Source organism: Scophthalmus maximus, chromosome 5, assembly GCF_022379125.1.
Source record: "Scophthalmus maximus strain ysfricsl-2021 chromosome 5, ASM2237912v1, whole genome shotgun sequence".
Classification (NCBI taxonomy): domain Eukaryota; kingdom Metazoa; phylum Chordata; class Actinopteri; order Pleuronectiformes; family Scophthalmidae; genus Scophthalmus; species Scophthalmus maximus.
Window position 1 is genome coordinate 21781545 of NC_061519.1, and position 22658 is coordinate 21804202.

At 42.2% G+C, this 22658-nt stretch overlaps 1 protein-coding gene and 1 long non-coding RNA gene across 3 annotated transcripts; one reads left to right on the forward strand and one right to left on the reverse strand.

The window, feature by feature from the left end:
- Window positions 1-3464: 3464 nt before the first annotated feature.
- LOC118310565 lies at window positions 3465-4791 on the reverse strand. Its single transcript, XR_004793795.2, has 2 exons — window positions 4105-4791; window positions 3465-3910 (listed from the first exon to the last, which is right to left on the reverse strand). It is a non-coding gene; the product is annotated as an uncharacterized LOC118310565 (long non-coding RNA).
- On the forward strand, window positions 3802-22141 carry LOC118310563. 2 transcript variants are annotated; one of them, XM_035633595.2, is made up of 5 exons: window positions 3802-3939; window positions 8033-8134; window positions 13989-15755; window positions 17175-17807; window positions 21458-22141. In XM_035633595.2, exons 3-4 carry the CDS (start codon window positions 14748-14750, stop codon window positions 17697-17699), a joined length of 1533 nt encoding a protein of 510 aa, XP_035489488.2. In that variant the 5' UTR covers window positions 3802-3939; window positions 8033-8134; window positions 13989-14747; the 3' UTR covers window positions 17700-17807; window positions 21458-22141. The 2 variants fall into 2 exon arrangements, with proteins under 2 accessions (XP_035489488.2, XP_047187776.1); XM_047331820.1 differs by lacking the exons at window positions 3802-3939; window positions 8033-8134 and having other exon boundaries at window positions 12860-15755.
- Window positions 22142-22658: the final 517 nt, after the last annotated feature.

The window sequence follows — 22658 nt, forward strand, 5'->3', positions numbered from 1 at the left end:
TTGCAGTTAAAACGCTCTAAAAACCCACTGTGCAATTCTTGGTCTGCACCCAAACAGCAGAAAAGACAAAGATAGCAACTACATTGTGCTTTTGTCAGCTCAAGACCTGGATAATTCCCGTAGGAGCTGGTGGAGACCACAAACAGAAAAAAAGAGTGCATTTTGCACCTACAGGCCTCGTGTGTCAAGAAACATGATTTCATCCATGCCTGCTGGATGTGTAAATAAGCCACTTCTTGCTATGAAGTTAACCAAATAAACCTTAAAAGTTATTTTCCAAATGACAATTCTTGTCATTTGGAAACTATATATATATATATATAGTTTCCAAATGACAATTCTTGTCATTTGGAAACTATATATATATATATATAGTTTCCAAATGACAAGAATTCAGATGATGGAAGCTTAAATGTAAGGGTTGCACCCCTCGTTTTGTTTCCTACGGCCCATGTTGCATTTCTGATATTCTAAGGCCATTGGAAGAAAAACTGGCAAACTCTATCCAGTTGTAACAAAGAAGAGGGGAATGGAAAACTTTCACCCTCCATCGCACGAGGACCCTCATGTCAGTCACCATACCCTCCATATACATTCTGCCCACTCTCTCCATCAGGAGGAATTGTTTTGATTTGACGACTGCAACCCGATACCCAGCACTTCCATACATGGTTGGTACGTGTCACTGTCCCTCTACAGCGCACAAAAAAAAAAGAAAAGAAAGAAAGAAAGAAGCAGGGAGGCTGTCTCTCGACTTGTTTCCCCCCCCCTTGCCTTTTAAGAGCACTCTGCAGCCTGCTCCTCTCTGGCCCTTAATGCACCCGGTCCATTTAGCAAGGCAGAGCTGGGAAACCCAAGATCACAGGCACGGTCAAAAACAATTTCACCCTCTGATTGAGCCAATATCCACTTTACACTTTGAAACGGGAATCTGATATGTGTTGCTGTTCATGTAAAATATACAAGTTCATACATTTTATAGGTTGTTGTCAGAGTATTTCAGAGTATTATCTACAGTACACTTGTAGCCTGCTCTTTAAAAAAAGAAGAAAAATTGTCTTGTAAAACCTCAGAAATGTTCATTATTTTTCCAGCTACTTTATATTCTCCCTTAGACTTTTATTTTTATTTTATTTATGTATTAGAGAAAATGCCCTTTTTCTCAACAGCTAATTTCTCAGGGCTCATTGTTTTGGAGCAAGAGTTGACCCGAGCACAAAGAGATGTGTGAAACCAGATCCGCTCGAGAGTGATGGGCAGCGCATGGCAGGGAGTCCTGGATGCATTAGCACAGGCTAATGGGCTAGCTGGCTCCGAGAGGCCTGATTGTCCATTATGTGCGGCTACGGATGGAGGAGTTTGAAGGTAAACTGTTTTTGGACTGCTCTGATGTCCAACACGCCCCCAAAAGTCTGCTATCAAAACTGTACAACGTCTACTAGATATGCGGATAGTTTTTTTGCTTTTCTGTACCAGGGCAGTCGTTGCTATAATTTCAAATTCTCTGTTAATTTCTGTTGGGCCGTTTTACTTTTGAGCCATTCTCATGGCATCACTGTAGGGATGGCAACGTCAGGTCTAATGGTTGCTTGATCCTCTGATTTGGTCCAGAGAGAAGTATCTCAACAACAACTGGAAGAATCGCCTTGCAAGTTTGTTCAGACATTTATGCTGATGACTGGACACCCAAGTGGCAAAGCTACGTCCATTTTTATATACAGTCTATGGGTATACCCAGTTATGCCCAAAATATCTGCAAAACTATCTATCTATCTATGTAAATAATTCAGCATACTTGATTTAGCTCTTTACAAAATTGCAAAGACACAGGGTTTATGGCTACAATCGGACAAATATACAGCAATCAAAATTAAAAGGAACAAACCAGACAAGCAGGCCTGCAATAAATCAGTTCCATCCCAAACTGTCCCTTTTATGTAATTTGACACTCACAAAAATGGCTAGACAGATCAGACACGGCCCGTGACTGAAATGGTCCCTTGTATCTCGGAAGAGGTGACTGTTAATAGTTTGACTAAAGGTGGATAATGAAGGACTTGTGGGATTTCTGTCCTTGTGGCGAGGTTGAGGACATTGGCACGGCTCAGGGGGGAGGTGTGTGATAGTTAAAAAGGCCACAGAGATGGGAAGGAGCCACTTGACGAACAGCTCTTTTACGCAGAGAGAAGTGGATTGATATGCAACCTTTGCGGCATGCAAAGCCAATGGGCATTTTGGAGGGAGTGAGTTACATAAGAGAGCAGGGGAGAGAGAGAGAGAGAGAGAGAGAGAGAGAGAGAGAGAGAGAGAGAGAGAGAGAGAGAGAGAGAGAGAGAGAGAGAGCACTCAGGCAGGGGCTTTTTGGATCCACTGCAGGGTTTTGGAGGATGTGCCGTAGAGGGTGCTGTTGCATTAATCAAATGTGGAGGTGATAAATGCCTGAATAAGAATTTCAGCAGCCAAGAATGAGAATGAAGGACAGTGTCCTTGTGTCAGAAAAGGTTGTTTCACTCCACACATCACATCCATCAAAAAAGTTAAGGAACACGATTTCAATATGTTTGAATGCAGTGATTTTTAATGATACAGGACAAATGTATATCATTTAACATTTTTTTGAGAAGAAACATTACCATAATTGTAAAAACTAGCAATTAAACATGTGTTTGTACACCGCTCACTGAATTTAGATCTAATTTAGTCCTATAAATGGATGACCTTGCAAAACTGTAGAGGATCGTGAGTGCCACCTATTGTTCATGATGAGAATTTGAATCCATTTCATAGGTACAACAGATCATTTCAATCAATTTCCTGTTTTCTCGGCTGAACGCAGAGGAGAGGAAAAAGGTGATCAATGATCACAGGCTCAGTGAGCAGCAGCTGCAGACTCAGACATCCTGGATTCTCAGGATCAGGAGATATCCAGTTGCCAACAAAACAGGAAAACAACATCTGTGAACATGGCTGGGGCGACCTTTGACCCTCCCAGTGGTTAGGGTGAGTCAGTGACACTTGGGACATGCTAAGCTGTGAGGTTGTCTGCACCGCTGGTCTCTGTGGTACGATGGTTTCACACAGGAAATGCAAGGGAGTTAATTATAGTCAGCAGATTTGAAGTGAAGCTTCAAAAAAAGTGCTTCAGTTTAAAAGTAGATAGTCACACAGGGACGTTCCCTTTTTTAAAAAAAGCTGGATACCTCACTTAAATTAAAGTATTTGTCGATTGTTTGAAAAAAAGATTTCTGACGTTCGTTTCGTGTTTTACTGTTGTCTCTGAAAGAACAGAAATATCCCCATGCATACTTTGTATGTCATAGCTGTGTCCCCGATTCCATTGGGGCTGCAACCAATGATTATTAGAGCTGCAACAGTTAGTCGCTTAATCGATAAGTTATCGATTACTAAATTCATCTCCAACTATTTTGATAATCAATTAATCGGTTCAAGGCGTTTTTTTGTAAAAAAAAAAAAAAAAAAAGAAAGTCAAAATTCTCTGATTTCAGCTTCTTAAATGTGAATATGTTCTAGTTTCTTTGCTCCTCTCTGACAGTGAACTAAATAGCTTTGGTGTTTGGATAATCACAAAACATCATCTCGTTTTTTGGGGCACAAGGATCAAGATTTTTTACAATTTAATGACATTTTAAGCAAAAAACTAATTGACTAATTGAGGAAAATAATCAATTTATTAGATTATTAAAACAATCGTTAGTTGCAGCCCTAATGATTATTTTCTCAAGTAATCGATTACAGAGCGGCGACAGGCAACTTCCGTGCCCCCCCTCCCCTAGCGGTTACAGGTGGTATTACTGTTTGGTCACTGTCGTAAAGACGCGGCAGTCGCAAGACGCCCGGTGAGGACACAGGTACTTTCACCTCAGCGCTCCGGAGGAAGTTGTCAACAGCACTTTGGAGATAACAGAGGAGAAGAAAGAGGTAAGTACACTGAAGCTCCCACTTTGTTTCCTGGCTCCTAGCGTTAGCGTTAGCATCATGGCTAACTCAATGACAGCAGCCTGGCTACTGTCCAAAGAAGAAGAAAAAAACATCAAAATCCCAACTTCCGGTTTTGTCAATAAGTGGGCTGGTTGTGTTACTCACTGATCAGGTAGAAAGAAGACAACTGCATTTCGTTGTTGAAGCTTCCCAACAAGTGCCAGAGTTTGTTTTTGTTCTCTCTCTCTCTCTCTCTCTCTCTCCATGGACTGAATGTTCACTCTTGTTTATCATTTTTCCGTCACTCGCCTCGTTCGTTTGTGCCGTAAAACGAGTCGTCATTTCCCCACGACAACCGCGTCCCGGTGGCCAAGAGAATAACACGGTGAAAACAAGACTCTCAGGGACCAATGTACAGGGCTCGTCCGGGTGCCCGAAATCCTTAACAATGCTTGAATTTTAAAGTTGTGTTCTCAAGGTTTGAAAAGTGCTTGAATTTTGGATAAAGTGCTTGAAAAGGCTTAGATTGTATCAGATCTTTTTTCTCACAACAAACCCATTTCACATTTTAAACCATATATCTTGTGTGTCCAATAATTTCTTATCCTTCTGTTATTACAAAACACGATTTGGGTTGTTTATAGCATAATACGATCTCATTCAACGTATGTATTCGTAGAAATATGAAAATCGACCTTGAAAATGCTTGAAAAGTGCTCGAATTTCACTTTGGAAAAGGTGTATGAACCCTGAATACAAGATTGTGTAATTTTTTGTTGTTGTTATTTGTTGTCGTTACATGGTGCAATAAGTTTTTAATACCATGATTCCTAATGACAAGTTTAAGCCAAAAAGTTGTCTATTTCCAGGTCAAGCGTTTAATTTGTGAAACATCATAAAACAAGGGAACATGTTGGCCAGAATTGTATTTGTAATTTAAAGTTTAAAGACACGAAACTTCACTGAAAGTAAGATTATAAATGTGTCTCATTCTTTAATTTAAGTGAAGAAATGTTCTATCCCTGATCATCTATCTCTCATTTGAGTCCCAGACCCTGTGTGGACCTGAACTGGACTGAACCTGAACTGAGCTCGAAAAGGTTCCTCATATGATGTTCGCTACAGTTCCGACAATGATTTAAGGGACTGAAAACAGACTCGCCTCTCACAGACAATGCTATGTGAGAGTTGCGGCACTAAATAAGATACTGCCACTTAGGAAAATAAGAGATGTCGCATAGCTGGAGGAGCCAAGATTGAACGTTGTGTCAGCGCAGTGTGCTGAACCACACTCCCAGGCTCGGCTGTGCCTGGAGTTGGTTCAACCGAGGTCTTGCAGGGCTGCCATCTTTCTTCAATGGCTGTTTACCGGGCATAAAAACCCTCTTTGACACCTTCGCTGACCATCAGTAACCATTCCGACTCCAAGGCTACATGAGGACATCTTTGCAAACTTTATCCAAGGGAGGTCACCGGCCTTTTTTAATGACGATCTATGTTGGCATGTTTCTCTTCAGATTAGATGATGATTTAAGTAACGGTTTCACCAGCAAGAAACTATGGCTTTCAAGCGGCTCAGCAGTGATTCAGAAGATGATTTTCTTTGCCATCTGCTGTACATTTCTATTATCTACGCAATAAAAGACACAGAGAGCTACTTGAAATATCCACAAATTAAATGCACTTGTGGTTTTTCTCAGAGAGAGAGAGAGAGGCTTAAATTAAGACTGATTTAAAGACATTTTTTTGTGGCAGATGTGAAGAAGTAAGGAGCAAGGTATGATTTTGACACCACCTTGAGGATTTAGCACATTGTCATAATGGATCTGAAATGAAGCAGTAGATAGAGAACAGCTGGCCAAGTTTAAGTTAAGTTCATTGTTATTCATCTCACAATATGAAGGCTGGAGGCTCGGCAGCACTTTCAATAGTTCCTTCTTTCACCATCAACTCAGACTCTGCTGTGTTTCCTGAACAAGATGCAACGCTTTGAATGGCGGTGAATAAATGATTCAGCAGTTGTTGTTTGTCCTGGGTGGGCGGCTGTAAACATGAGAGATTACTCTGAACAAACGGACGGCCCTGAACTTGAAGGGCAGGGTAATGTGTTTGGAAACTTGCTGCAAATTAAAAAGGGGAGGAAAAAAAAGGATGTTAATCCTTTCTGTTTAATGTGTATTACAGCAAGGATTTTGGCAGTAATTATGTCTCGTCTGCCACTGAGAAGGAGTTAATCAAATCTTAATATCGTGGGTCTATCGAGAGCCTCTAATTCCTCAGGTGTGACGTGATCAGTTTTAAATATCTGGATCCGTTACACTATCATGTAAATGTGTAGATATGTAGCGTGATTAGTCAAAAAAGTTGCAGACGGTTTTGCGTGAAAATATTTTCAAATACAGGTCTTGATCATGGTAACAGGTGATTGGCAGGGATCCATATCCGGATCTGGATCCAGTACATTTTTGAAGGATTCTCCTCCATTGCGGGATTGAGTGGAAAACTTGACATTTTGAATCGTATCTTCACAAATATGATAACAATGTATGTGGGTCGGATGGAGACGGGAATGCAAGTTTGCGGTGAAAAAGTTTTTAGATGGAGGATTCCTCAACCATGTTGGGAATTATTCAGAAAAACAAATGGGAGTTTGAGTTGGATTATGGTTTGTACAGTGTAGATCTGTCGGGATGGTAACAGGTTGATGAGACCACAACTTTGAAACAAACTGAAGTATCTCATCAACTAATAAATAGATTATAAATGATTTTTGCACTGATATCTGGCTGATTCTTAATGTAATGAGTAATCCCAACTTTTCTTCAAGTTAGCTTTCAACTAGGTTGGTTGCTATACATTTAGAAAAATGTTTCTCAGAGGATGAATCCAAAAGAGTTTGATGATCTGACTTTTCATCTCGAGTCACAATGAGACAGAATGTTGTTTTGATTAAATACCTTAATAATCATTGCTGCCCAATAAATTTGGATTTTAACAAAAGCTTTCAAATGTTCAGTTTGATAAGGATACTAATATTCACCCGTTGATTCATGGCCATTAACAGTCAAAGGTTTAGTAGTGTGCTTCTCTACGGTTCCCAAGTGTCAGAAATCACAGTTCAAACGACTCCAACTTACTGTAAATGTAGAAATCATGAACCATTTTGCTTCAACATTTTCAAAGGTCTTGTTTTTTTGTACAAAAAACTGTTGGATCCTTGAAAAACGTTCTCTCTAAGATACTGACCTTTAGACTTTTGCCTCAGAGGCAGCGTCTCTATAAATATCAAAGGGCAAAAATCTGTTGTTATCAATTATGCACTTTGTGATGCACTTAACTGTTTTTGGGCAGAAAATTTCCTTTCACCTGTATGATCTCGTTTTTATATTGAACAATAAAGTCTTAATAAAGGTTTAATTGTACCCTGGTACCAGATCCAAAATGTAGAAATCCTGCTTGATTTTGATTTTCGTCTTTGAAAAGGTTGTCAGAAATGCAGTGGTAGAGGTCCACTTAGTATGTTTCCTAATTGTTATTTATACTTTCCTACATTTCAGAGGCGAATATTTCATATAATTATCCACTACAGTTATACTGATTAAGTTTTTCCATACAATATTGTTTTGAAAATATGACTCATTGTTATGGATTAAGATGCTTCATCGTAAATTACAAACTTCAGTGCAACAGTAAATGTCACTTAAACATCAATGCAACAGTAACTATGAACAATACAAATTCTGCAATATAATAGAAAATATGACTGCTAATTTTCCTTCACAATGAGCTTTGATACTTAAAGTACTGATTTTGCTGTACATTTCTTCTTTGCAGCGTTTTCATTGGCCATGGAATATTTCTACATCTGAATACTTCTTCCACAATTGCAAAACATATCAAATACTTGTAGCCCAATGGACTTTGTGGGCTGTGGTCATGTCTAATTTTCTGCACTGGACTAATGACCAAAGGCCTTGGCATGATGGTGCCATTGAATGAACAATGTGATGTGGGCTTAACTGGGTCAGGCTATGTTGCTGCTGCAGGTCAGATCTCAGTGAAAAGATGTCTTGACTATCTGTTCCTGTTTTAGACGCAGTGTCCTGGGCAGTGAGACGAAGTCTGGCCACACTTTCATGTACCCGACTCATGTGTTAATGGAGCCACACTGTTTAGTTTCCAGATAAAACAAAAGGTAAGAGCTAGACTATTCTTTTCCTTTTTTTTCTTCCTTTTTTTCCCAAATCTTAATCGACATTATCTTGACTTCTGGATGTTTCTGGGTCATGACTTGTATCCATCATAGCAGAGTGGCTTTACGTCGGTTTTCTGCTGTATATCTCAACAACTGTTGGATCGATTACATGAACTTTGGTACAGGCATTTTTATCCCCACCACCGTGAGTTTTCATAACTTTTGTGATCCCTTAAAGGTGCAGTAAGCGATTCTAAAGCAAAACACGTTTTGTAAAAAAATCTGCAAATATTTCCTCAGGGTCCGCCAGTGCAGTAAAACACATCAACATCAGAGAGAAGGATCAGCTTTCTCTTCACTTTTGCTCTAGTATTTGGTCTTAATCTAGTCTTAAACATAAACGTTCACTGTTCACTGTGCCTTTCTGTACAGTTAGTGCAGAGCTGCCTCTCGACCATGCAAAAACCAAGCCATAAAAATTTTCTTACTGTCAGCCATGGCAACAGCTTTCAGCAAGCAATCTCTGCTGTGCCTCTCAAGGCAGCGCTCACTCTCCCCCTGTCATTATCCTGTCCATTAGTGCTTTTTGCCATTGTAATTTGGAATTCGGGACTTTTTTTAATAGCAGACTCCCATGTGGCGTCCTTGATGCTCAGGACATAAAGACGAATTAGTAAAAGCACCCTGAGGTCTTTTAAGCTTGGTGCAGATCCGCCGTATGTACAAGGCATTGTAAAATAAGTTGCCTCTAATGACTCATCATGTTGAATAGTCTCAAGGACTACTCATTCTAATAAGGAAGACGAAAAGTATGAAATAAAATTTCTCTTGTGACAGTAATTTTCCTCTTGTAGAAAGAATTGAATAAGGAACTACATAAGTGATTTGCTTAATATCATACCTAATGTATATTAAAGCAAAAACATCAGCTCGGCTCCACATTTCCAACATCACAAGCTCGAACCATTTTGTATTCTCACAAAAACCCCACTGAATATTTAACCCGTGAATTGCATGACACAGCGTTTCTGTGGCATGATGCAATTGGGTTTCCTGGCTTGGAAATAGGAATTGTTTCATAATCCTCTTTGGAACAATGTAACCATTGTTTTCCCTAAAATCAGGACGTGCACAACCCACCGATCAGTGACATTAGACGTGACCTCACTGGGTGTTAGATCGCACAGGGTTTTTGTGTAAAATGGGCTCAGCCCTGTCACTAGTCGCTATGTCACAGTGGAGAAACCACATCTGACGGCCGTTTTTCAGGCCACTTTCGCTTGTCTCGGTCCCTTCACATCACAGTCACATCTTAGAACGCCCCATGTAGAAAAAACAACATTAAAAAATAAGCAGAAAATAATAACAGCAACAAGTAGTCCCACATATTAGTTAGGCTCCGTTCTTTGTCCATCTCTGAGAGAGACCTGGGATGGTGAAAGCAAAAAAAAAATAAAATCTACATTTTTTGGGGGGATTGAGTTAATCTATTTAGGAAAGATTTTGAATGAATATGATTCCAGAGTTTAATCGACAGATGATTCTGGAAATAATCAAGGGTTACGCTTCGTGCCTGATCAGTCTATATTACGGAAAATATTATCCAGATCATCCCCAAATATGAGACTATCAGATGGATTTTTTCTTGTCCCCGACGTCCATCTAGGAAGGATAATGCCACTGCTTACCTGTTTAAAGAAACTTAAGTGCACAACTAAGAATCCTTGTTTGTCATCCTGCTTTGAAATGCAAGAAAAGGGAAACTTAACTCCCACCAGTATACGGACTCTAATGCTTTTTAGAGTCCGTACTCTACTTTTTTTTCCATTACCATTTGTACTCCACATATCAAACCGGATTAGTCAGCATCAAATTTATTATTTATCGCATGTATTCTAATGTCTAACTCTTCGAAATGATTTATTTATAGGGGCGTAATTGTGATGGGACTTCAAAACTAATAACATAACTAATACACCCCAGAACAGATGTTTCACAACACATTACTATTTAGGGGTTTAAATCCCTGAATCCATGTGCCTCCTTTAAAAGACATCTGTAAAACAAGTGGGAAAACAAATAATCCCTCAAACACGGTCATGCCTTGGTCTTCATAGACCTCTTTATCCTACCCTGATGACGTTTACACTTATGCCATTTAATCATAATCTCCAAATGCTCTGCTCCATCCTTTCAGTCTCAGACCCTCTGTGCAGGTTTTTGAAATGTTGTCACAGTTTATTCTTCGCCAGGAGTCTCCATGACTAAGCAGTAACCGGTGCCAGTTTTTAATTTTGTACATAAATTTGTTTTCAGGTATTGCTTTGTTTTGGTCATTTCTTAGCATAAAAAATGTAAAATCTCATTTCAAGGCTAGATGGACATTGTGCTTTCTGTTTCGTGGTGATGGCGGCTCCTGGGGAAAATGCAATGCAATAATTTACTCACAATAGGAGATCATTTGGGAATGAAATTAGATTGACCTCGTCTGCAGAAGCAGGAACTATCCGTCCTCATTAAACCACTTGGTGTGCAATGAATTTGCAAAAATATCAGGGATAATCACCGTATAGAGTTTGTTTATTGAAGTTGTAGCAGTGGTTAAGGAGAGAGTATAAAGAGGAGCAGAGGAGTACTGCAGTGACACACAGCCACTCCTTGTGTTTCATACAGTCAGTGTACATTAAAGCATTGAGCAGCGGTATGAATGATTCAGGTTTTCTGATTTCCACTAGAAAGAGTCAAACATTTCAGTGAGCACTGGCGAATTTGGTCTGGGTGTTTTCAAGAAGATTGTTTTCAGGAGTTACTCTACGTTTTTATTCAACAGTGAAAAATACTACATGGTATTGATCTTATCTTTGGGAACTAATCAAAATGAGTATCCAAAATGCCAAATACCAGAAGCCGTAATTGAAACTTTTCACTCACTATTTGATTGAGTTCAGAGTTAAAGTTCTCATGGTATAAAGTTACTTTATGGTTGTTTGTGTTTTGGAAATAGTCAGTACTTTTTTTTTTAAGAACATGCTTGTATTTCTTTGTACTTTGTATGACAATGTATTGTTTGGAGGTCCAAAGCTAATGCTTGTTCTTCTCTCAAATTGTACTCTGTACCACAATTTATTTTGTGAATAGAACTGGAGAAATGTAATCTGATAGATATGTTGAAAGGCTCCATAACAGCTACTCAATGGACCTTGGGTTCCATTGATGCAAAACCTTGTGGGGATGAAGGGATGTGGATATTGTACATTTTCTTTAAGCGCTTGCTACTGAGGGGGAACCTTACTTGTTTTACTCACTGAGTCATATATAAACATCATCTGGTCTGATTTACATACTGTGAATTATATGACGAGGCATTGGCCTTTATTTCAAAAGGAAAGAGAAAAGCAATGGTGCTGACGTGCAACAAAGGTTGTCAATTGCGTGAGTGCAAATGGTGCATGTCTGTGCTGTAGCCCATGGGGACACATATGCTTATAGAAAGAACAACACAGGATAAATTGGTACGTATTAGACTCAATAATGATGTAGCTATAGATTTATAAAAAAAAGGACAATCTATACAAGTGAAGTTTAAGACATTATTTAAGTTGGCCAAAGCTATATCTCCATTTTATGTGACTGTAGTCTTATCCAGGGTAATGAGGCTAAAATGTGCCTGCACACTGTGGGCATATCGCAGACAAAACATAACTCATATCACCCACAATATCTCTGCACATGAATGAAGTAACATCAGTAGCAATTTGCATATCGTGTGATCGGGGACGTTGGTCTGCATCAGAGGGTAAATAGGCCACTAATCATATGACACATCCCCGACACCACGTTGAGCTCCCGTTATAGACTCATTTAGAAGTATCCATATGTTCTAATTAGGTCATCTTGACCCCTGTGAGGATGTGAGCGTACAGAGTGGCAAGTGGTGAAGTGTGGCCCCCTTTCTCTGCTCGGTGGTTGCCCTGCAGTCACGCAGCGAAGCGGGAAGAGGGCAGGTCGAAACAAAAGCAACGTGATGTAAGAGCTGCACAAGCTGGGAACCTTCTGAGGCAACACGCACACGCCCATCTATATGTATGCAGAAAGTACGACCACAACTTTTGATAGCCCTTAGTCATTTGTAGTGTGTAGCCTGAGAAACCCACTATTTAGAAATAGTGAGATTAAGGGGACAGTTTGCAGTTTTAATGTCTCCTCTTATCGACTATCTGTCTGGATTGTATACATATGGATGAGATACATAAAGCGTTGGAGTGCAGTGCTCAAATTCAGGGGTGGAAAATATCCTTAAATCTCTCTCTCTCCACTCAGGTGGAAATATTGCTTTGCTAATATATATTTAGTTCAAGTCAAGGACACTAAAAAAAATTATTCACAAGTAAACAATGATACAATTACAAAGGGGCCTGAAAGTACACAGTTGTTTATTGTTTGTTGAGAGACCTCTTAATATGTAAAATAGTTGAGATCGTGTTAATATAGCTATTGTACACTTGTGTTGGACAATATCACGATTCTGGGAAATGATAGAAGGTTTGACATACTGATTATGTCGTTACTGTGTACAACACCCCCTTCCCCCAAATGGAGTAGAGCTGCAACAGTTAATCCAGTAATCAATTAGTAATCGATTACTGAATTAATCGCCAACTATTTTAACAATCGATTAATCGGTTCAAGTAGTTTTAATGGAATTTGTTTTTATAATTCTCTGATTTCAGCTTCTTTAATGTGAATATTTTCTGGTTTCTTTTTTCCTCCATGACAGTAAACTAAATATCTTTGGTTTGTGGACAAAACAAAACATCATCGTGAGTTAATTTTTCACAATTTTGTGAACCAAACAACCCTAAAAAGGACTCAATGTCAATAGCTGATTTCATCAATGCGAGTGTCTTTTGGTTTATTCATTTAAAAGAGACGTTGCACATTAATAATAATTAACATGTGTACTTGAGTCCAATGTAAATGTGCCAGATTTGGCCATGCAGGCTAGTTTTCATCTGCAGTCTGTCAAGTGTACAGTGAACAGCTGGTCAGTTACAGGAACGTGGGTTATTTTAACTACTTGTTTTTTCTTAGCCTTTCTTATAGGTGAGTGTACATTTACAGTAGTTGTGCATATTTTTACCCTCCTATGAGATCATGTTAAAGTCAAGTCACTCCAGCTTCGTTTCAGCTACAACAACAGTCTCTCCCAGCAGCTGTGACTGGACTGCTGCTCATCCTCCTGCCGCGATGGATAAATCCTCTTTATCTCCCTGTGCTGTTATCACCAGGAGTTTTTTTTATTTTTATTTTTTATAACTACACATTGTTTTCAAAGCTCCAGCTATTTCTATTTGAAAATATCGCCTAGCTGTCGCAGAGCCGCAACATAAAGGCTTCATGCTATTTTTGTCAGAGCGAAACCTTGATGGCTTATCCTGCTTTAAGTCCTTTTTTGTCCCATTCGGGGAGATTATGGTTCTCTATAGTGAGCGGAGATTGATTTATATAAAAAAAAAAAAAAAGGATGATCAACTTAACATGGCTTGGACACATAGCCTGACACTGACGGAATGCATATATGGACGAAGACATATTTTCTTTTACAGTCTTTTACTTTCTTCTTTTCTGCTCAACTGTCAGGAGTGGCAAAGAGTGGGATCACGAGGCGTTAAAAAGAGGTATATAAATAAAGGAGATACAAAATAATGACAATGTTCCTCCAGTGCAAAGGCAGTGGCTCTGTCTCCTTGACTCAGAGGGCTGTCTACTCCCCTGCCTGTGTATGTTAGAAACCCCACCTACCCCGGTGCTTCTCTCCTCCCCTCTCCTCTCCTCCCCTCCCCTCCCCTCTCAGATTTCTTGGCCACGGAATCCCAGACACTGTTTAATTGCAGAGTGCAAAGGCTTTAGTCGGGCTAATGAGCGCAGGACTCTTTCACACACTCTCAGAGAGACAGAAGCCCGTATGGATTCCGTTACCGGAGGAGCCTCTTGTGGTGGCTGGATCTCAGGTGGGGGAGAAAGAAGGAATTCACAAATTCAGGTACTGCCGACTATGTGAGAGAATCTACCAGAGGCAGGAGACAGAGTTAGAGGTGGAGAAAAAGAGGGGAGCGGGAGAGGGAGGGGGAAGGAGGAAACGGGAAATACACAGCCAGAGAGAGAGGGAGGGAGAGAGAGAGAGAGAGAGAGAAAGACTGGAAGCCTGCAGCAGCAAATGAGATAGAACAACGAGGCGGGAGAGGTAGAAAGACAGACAGAGAGGGAGGGAGAGGGGCCCCGAGTAGGAGAGGGCTACAGGGTAAGGAAGAAGAAGGAGTAAGAAAAAGTTAGGAGAAGTAGGAGAGCCGGTGTCCAGGGGAAGGTAAAGAACGGGCGCTGAGATTAACAACTACAGGAGAAAAGAAGAAGGGAAACAACAGACAGGAAGGAAGGGGAGGGAGAAGTCTTGGGCAGAGAGAAAGAAAAAAGAGCTGAAGAAAAGTTTTCTTGTGGGAAGGCGCAGATGAGGAAAACAGAGCGAGTGAATGACTGGGCAGGAGAGAGCAGGGGGGGGAGGAAACCAGTTGTTTTGTAACGCGCTTTCCACACAATCCTCTGGACTCCTTTGGACATGTACACAGAAAGCGCACAAACAACGGGACACCACCGATTTCTTCAGCATAAAGACACCCCCGCCCCTTGCCCCTGCCAGCACTGTGTCCACCATGAGCAGCCGTATGGCCATCACGGTGGGCCGGGATACCAACCGGCATCAGCCAGACAGACGGACCACCCATCCCTGGACGGCAGGAGAGACATCCAGGCTCCTCGGGTTAAAAACGCCGGGGGCAGAGCTTTCTTGGTGGACGGGGTTGAGAGAAGCGGTCATCGCAGCCCACAGAGGAGGCCTGTGTTTGCGGGGCCAGGCCCTTACAGCCATTCAGACGACTGGGGCCAAGTTTGCCCCTGGGAGTTGAACCCTGCCCAGTGGAGCTACGCACTGGAGTCTGGGGTGAGACACTACCCATCTGTCAGAGAACAGTGTGGCTGTGTGGCGCCTGGCGACACCAGGGCACACGCCTTGAAGGCTGGAACTCCACACCCTCTCCCTCATCTTCAGGTCAAAGGTCAAGGATACAGACTGAGGAGGACTGTCAGGTATGTCTCTGTGGATGAGGAAGAGGAAGGCTGCGAATGCCCCCTCGAGAACTATCAGGTGGAGCCACACGGTCCCCATGTGGGTCACTTGCCCGTACCAAATGGCCACTGTGGACCGAGGCCAGTGCTCTTTGAAGGAGGGGAGGAAAGAGATAGCCATCAGGACTGGGGCAAGCAGAAGGGTGGATCAGAGGAAGGCTATAATGGACGCAGTGGCTTTCACAAAGGTTTCTTCCCCACCGAAGTCCCACAAAATCACCTAAACCACAGCAGACGGAAGGGGCCCGGCATCCCCCCCTCCGGCATCACCAGATCGGACACCTCAGAACTGAAAGCCAACAGTGACCACCAGCACCAGGGCTCGGAGGTAGCGAGGCAGAAGAGGGGGCAGGATTTGGTGAGGGATCAAATCAGACAAGTGGTGACAGATCTGGAGGACGTGTTGGGGGGTTTGAAGCAAGTTCACGTGGAGATGAAAGAGGTTGGTGGCTCTATTGTGGTAGATGTTTATTCCTTTCTACAGATGTTACATCTAAATAAGAAGGTCGCCTCCGGTAGCAGACGTCCCAACCTTTCCCTAATGCTCCCCGGGACATTGTGACATTCAACACCACTAACACGAAGCTTCCAATGCTGACGAAATGAGTCACAGTGCAGACCAGTTCGACACAGGTCATGTGTCTGTGCCGGCATGAGAGCATAACAAAATGTGTCTGTGTGTGTGTGTGTGTGTGTGTGTGTGTGTGTGTGTGTGTGTGTGTGTGTGTGTGTGTGTGTGTGTGTGTGTGTGTGTGTGTGTGTGTGTGTGTGTGTGTGTGTGTGTGTGTGTGTGTGTGTGTGTGTGTGTGTGTGTGTGTGTGTGTGTGTGTGTGTGTGTGTGTGTGTGTGTGTGTGTGCGCGCGCGCATGTGTGCGCATGTGTGCATGTGCATGCTGACTGCATTGTTTGTGACTCACTCATCGTCTCTTATCGAAACTGTGCTTGAGAACGATTTGTACTGACCTTTTGCCGAAATTGGCAGTGTTCCGACCAGCACATTAAAAAGTCTGGCTTGAGATCGTTACTGAATTATGCCTTGCTTTTAGAGTATCCGTTTTGCATGCAGCTGTAGAATAGCGTTGATTCACAGCTGAATGCACATGTGTGAGGCCTGACAAAATAACAACAACAACGAAACATCTTCATCATTGTGAATTTGGACAGTTGGGAACAAAGCAGAGCTAAAAGCAGCTTTGGTTTGAAAGGGTTGTTAAATTGCTGATTGTTACTTGTTACCAGTTTTAGCACAGTCAGAGCCAGGGGTTGTAAATACAGTTTGGCAGTGGTGGTGATGCAACTAAAAAAATATATATATAAATAAAAGGAAAACTCCATTATGAGTAAACGTCCTGCAATAAAATCATACTAAAGTAAAAGAACGCAGGATTTATGAGCTAAATGCACCTCAAGTATCAAAAGTAAGAGCAACCGTACCTTGAATTTGGCCCTCGTGAGTGTTTAGTCCAGAAGCTTAGTCCAAAGTGTCACCAGATAAATCTGAGAGGTCATGGGATGAGTGTGTAGGGAAGAAGAGATAACAAAGTTTTGCAACTCAAATCTTTTGGAAACCGCTGGTTTTACTCTAACAATATTCTGTATTCTATAAGCTTATCATGTTTTTTAATGTAAATTCCTTACCTGAAAAGTAACTACAGCTGTCAAATGGAGTTAAACGAACAATATTTTCCTCTGCAATATGGTATATATGTAGTATAAAGTGGCACTAAATGGAAATGTACAAGTAAAGTTCAAATATTTCTATTAGAAAATTGCACTCAGGTACAGTACTTGATTTAATGTCCTCAGTTATTTTCCATCACTGCAGTTTGGACAAGTATTGATCTTATGTATTATCCTTCAGGTGGTCGAGCAGATTGATCGTCTCACAGCACATATTGACCTCAGTGAGGAGGCGTCCTGCAGCACCCGGGTGGCGTCCACTAACTTCGACAGCTCAGCTCATTCAGGTGACACGTGGGTGGCCCTGCTGCCCAATCACAAGCCTGCTCCAGTCCCGGCCTCGCAGCACATTGATGAAGAGCGCATCATCCTAAGGACTAACTCTCCCTCCCCTGTCCACATGGCATCTGTTGTTAAAACCAGCCGCTTCACCCGGCCCAGCCACAGTAAGGAGAAAGAGAGGCCAGGTATGAACGGTCATCCTCCTCACCTGTACCCCCACACTGGCAGAACTCATCCGGACCCCCACCCACAGACTCTAGACCCCAAGGTCATCATTGGGAACAGCACATCCAGTTCAAAAACTCAGAAACCTCCTCCATACCCTCAAAATGGACGGTGTGGCAAGGGCCCGTACCTTCCTCCCAAACCTGTGAGGACCCCTGCCTACCCTGGGAGAGGCCGCCAGAGCACCAGCATGGTGTGAAGGAGGTGGGGGGTGGTGGTCTGCCCTGGTGCCATGGGGGCCTGAAACATGAGACCCTGCTGCAGCGAGTGACGGTCAGAAGGGGACCAGGCAGGGGAACAACTCATGGTAAGCTCAGATACACAGGGACCCTTTTTTTTTTTTCTCCCTACACTTTTACAGTGTTGATGTTTCCGTCAGCGCTCGCAGCTGATGACGTGTGCCGTGTTTACTGGCAGTGTAGTTTTCAGAGTCAGTAAATGAATTGCAGTGTTCCTCCCCTGTTACGAAAAAAACAAAACGGGGTTTATGTGTGTGTTTGATGCATGAGAATGAGTGTGTGTGTGTGTGTGTGTGTAGGCGGCGGCAGAGGGGGGCGTACTGAGTCTGCTTTTGTTGATGTCACATGACTTCCCAGTCTTCACTACACTGCAAAATGTGCCTGTCTCGGCAAGTGAAATGAGAAAGTTACCTTTTTTCCCTTTTTCTACAGTGTTTACACATCAGTCAAAATCGGCCAGCGGGGTGAGATAATTTAACTGAAGTAAAGTTCCACATTGTGAGTTGATTTGAGGAGTTTCTCATCTTGCACGACTAACTATGAATTATTCTATGTCTTAAAACGCAACTCTCGGAGTAAGGTCTGTATTATTTAAGCTCCTTATACATCTGCTATTCTGACATTTTCTCTGAAGGCAGAAAGGGAAATAAAATAGGGGAGACCTTTTTTTTTTTTTTTACAGTGTATCTTAGTCATCTTTTAGTGTATCTTAGACTTTCAGGGAACTGAGATTTGGCATGAGCTCAGTCAGTTTTTGGCACAATGGGACCCTGGAGCCACTTGACTCCAATCATGTGACACAAAAGACGAGTCATTATATTTACAGGATGATCATAGCGCTGACTCAGAACTGGCATAATTTACTGTCAGGGGGTGGTGATGATGAGAAACCGAACCTTTGTTGTTGTGCCACAGTCAGATGTATCGTTACTGACTGTGAACTAGAAACAGACTTAACAACAAGATGACATCTGTGAAAAAGTCCCCGTAGCACAAGGGGAAATTTTAAACAGCAGACGCACAATATGAAATATTCCCCTAAAAAGTCCTTCGCTGCAGATACTGCAGTGGCAGACATGCACGTTTCGGTACTTCCCTCTTGTGCGGAGTATGCGTAACTGCAATCTATTTTTCTGGCCTCTCGGAGTTGGGCAAGCACAATCTGGTTTTAATCATAAAATCCCCATGGCCACGTGCCAGAATGGAGTAAGGCAAACTCTCAGTATATTTGTGACGTCCATATAAAAAGGAGCACCTCTGCACAGTGAAGCAGCGCTCCGCCACATTATGCTGCAGCAGGGACGCACTCGCAGGACTGCGGCTCCAGGTCGAGGCTGGCAGCCAGAGAACCCGCTCGGAAAGAAACTGCGTGCGCTTGAGCTTTCATTCATTTAGTGTGATAGGAGTTTAATGGGCTGCAAGTGTCGTTTCCTCAATGATGTCCTTTCTTTTAAAGTCTTTTTAAAGCATCAATGCTGCTGACATTTCAAAGGCCTGAATCATCTGAATTAGTCACCCAGAGCAGGTTCAGTGTTAAAATGGCTGGCACAAGAGATTTTGTGCTAAGCAACCCAGACACACAAACACTGTGTGCTTGTTGGTTGTGAGCTCAAATAACTGTTGTGTTTCATGTGTAAAGTCACATCAGTTTCACAAGGAAGTGAAAGGACTGATGAATCACTACCCAAAGATTACAACAGACACACACACACACACACACACACACACACACACACACACACACACACACACACACACACATACACACACACACACACACACACACACACACACACACACACACACACACACACACACACACACATACAGATACACACACACAGACACAGACACACACACACACTTACCTTACTAACATGTTTACAGTTTGCGTAACATACAATATGTAAACTACAATATGTTGCGGTCAGATAAGATAAGATAATCCTTTATTCGTTCCACAACAGGGACATTTGGGTGTTGCTGCAGCAAAGTGGATAGCGGAATAAACAAAGCAATAAGATATGTACAAAATAAGAACACTAACAATAGTTGAACATGGAGCTTGTAAATTTACAGAGAAAGAAATGAACGGGGAAAATGTGATGTTAAAAGAAGACTGTTGGTGAGCTCCATAACCCGGAAGAAAACATAAGAAAAGAAAAAAGAAAAAGAAAAGTGATTATTAAGTTGGTATCATTTTGAATGAGTGAGCCGGAATGCAGAACAGAGACTCAGTTTAAAGACGTTCAATATAGATATATCACAAAAGTCTTGGGCAATGGACAATGAATCAGGGAGTGAGGGCTCCGGCAGGCAAATGTGGAGGGCCGAGGGAAAGATGGCAGAGTTGAGGGATGAAGATAAGGGACAAAGGAGCTGGCAGGCGAGGCGGGGACTTGAGGGAGGCTGGGGGCCGGTGGTGAGGATTATGGCAGGCAGAAAGATATGCAGCGGGTCATCCTAAGGCACAAGGAAACATTGGAACAAGCAAAAACCAAGGGAGATAAACTCGTGTTTTTAATACGAGGTGGCCACGAGCTGTTGGTGACCAACTGACCGAAGTAACGACGTGGTAGAGAACGGATGAAGCAGCGCTGCTGGGTTGATGAGCTGATGGACAGGTGATGGATGGCAGGTTGGCAGGTAATAAGGCAGCTGGGATTGAGCGAGGGACCTCACGCCCACAGCACAGACACTCACTCAGACAGACAGAGAGAGAGAGAGAGAGAGAGAGAGAGAGAGAGAGACAGGCCATGACGGATATTTATATTCGCACTAAGGCTGGAAACTGCCCTGCGTCCCCAGTCCTGCAGGGGCCACAAGAGCCCCAGGTATTGTATGTGTGCTTCCTAGAAATTGGATTAATTGCCTCCGCCGCGGAGGTTATGTGATTGTTCGGTTTTATTTGTTTGTTTGTCTTAGAAGGACAAGATTTTTTTTTTTTTTATCAAAGATATGTCTCAGCCATGGAAACAGGTGATTCAATTTTGGGAAGATCCAGAACTGGATCCAGGAACTTTAAGAAGGTGAAACAGCTTATGCTCTTGTATTGTTTGTGAATATTGCAGCACTAAAGTGCGATATCCACGGAAATGATGACACCTAATTTTTAAAAGTTTAGAATATTCTCCCCGTTTCATTTCTGCAGTAAAAATGTCGTGAGGCGCAATGCAATTGTGTGGACTTGTTTTGATTTCATTTCCTCTGTAACACGCCGGCCCATAGAAACTCCTGCAGGTTAAACTGAGCTAACAAAACTGTTTAAGTGCTGACAAGCAATTGCTCCCTTATAGCAGCGTTAAAGTTTCAACCAACTTAATACAATACTCACCATTCTTTCACTGAAAAAAAAAATATTATCGTTTATGTGGCCCAAATTCGTCTTTTAACATCAATCCAATGTACTTTCTACCTTATGATGTGTTTATGTGCTTAATCCTGTTTTGTGCTGATGACCTGGCCATGAGGACTGGCATATTCATATTTGTCCTCAAATGTCCCCACTCTAGCGGCCTAAAGTTTATATTAAATGACATGAACACACACACACACACGCTGTTTTCAGAACTGTAGAAACTTTATTTCAAAAGCCCTGAGAGAAAGAACAATTGTGCGTACAGTACTTGATTGGGGGAGCAGCATTGCGTCTGAGTTCATGGAGGTGCTGAGTTCTGAATCTAAATTATATGTTTTTTTGTTGTTGTGATGTTTGCAGCAGGAGCTGATGCCGCTGAGACAAGCTGTCAGCCGATGGAAACAGAGCACGACCTGAAGGTGGAGATATTTCCAAAGGGAAAACTCCCCCAAGAGTCGACCTGTGACTGCGTCTTGCCAGCAGCAGCAGCAGCAGCAGCAGCAGCAGCAGCACGGACGAGTAGCAGTCGAACCTCTCTGAAAAATGTTGCTTTTACCGTTACTTGGAGATGTATTTGGCAAATGATAAGGAAGAACGATCAACTGTGAACTGCTACAACCACCCAGAGAAACATAAAAAGTATGTTTTCATGCCAGTATTAATTTATTTTTGTACCTTTTTTTCTTTTTTTAAACTGCAAAAACATCTATTGTCAGGCAGCTTACACCAGTCTGGATGCTACCGATACTAATGTATGCTGTATTAAGATTTTTAACATCTAAAGTATTGTACAGACATTTCAAAGATAAAAAACTATGTAGACGGCTTTTTCTCTTTGCTCCATGGTTGTCGAAGTTTTGCAAGATGAAAAACCAGTGACGAGAGAGGAAGGCTGGGAAAGCAGAGAGTGGCGATTAAACTGCAATGCAATACATTCTCCTGCACTTTTCTCATACGAATCAATCTGACATCTCAATTATCTAACTCTGGAGATGCTGTATCGGCTGCTGAATGTCCCACATTTTAAATAAAAAAATGACGCCAGCACTTTTATCACCTCCATCGTGTCTAACAGGAGCACGAGGGCGTCTCTAACGGTCGTGGAAGCGGGACTACTTCCTGGGCCGATCTGGAGATGGCAGTGTCTGATCTCTCATGGCCTTATTCTGTCAGGGCGCTCGTTGCTGGACCCCGATCCAGCCAGTCGAGCCAGCGTCTGTGCCAGTGTTTGTTTAAATCTTGTCTGGGACTTTCACCACTCGGCTCTCAAAGGCTCCTGCTGCTATCAGAGCGAACCGCCTCATAATTTATCCACCATTAAAATAAAACCAAAACAAAACATCGCTAACTCAATCCATCTTTCTGTCCGCATCGCTGTTGGAGAGTTAGAGATGGAGGATGACACGTGCGAGCTGTTAACTGTCCGGGGCCACTTTGTCACTCTCTGTCTGTGTCTTCAGCCTATAGCTGGAGGGTAAGTGTTCTATAATGGCTAGTGCGAGGTTGTAAAGAGTCGATAAGCTGCTGTAGGTACGATTATTTCTTGTCAAGAGTGACATTC

Excerpts from the sequence above, each read along its gene's own strand:
- LOC118310563 (XM_035633595.2), top strand. The coding sequence starts at position 14,748 with ATGTACACAGAAAGCGCACAAACAACGGGACACCACCGATTTCTTCAG. Across the intron at positions 15,756-17,174 it reads TTCACGTGGAGATGAAAGAG|GTGGTCGAGCAGATTGATCG; the intron begins GTTGGTGGCTCT and ends ATTATCCTTCAG.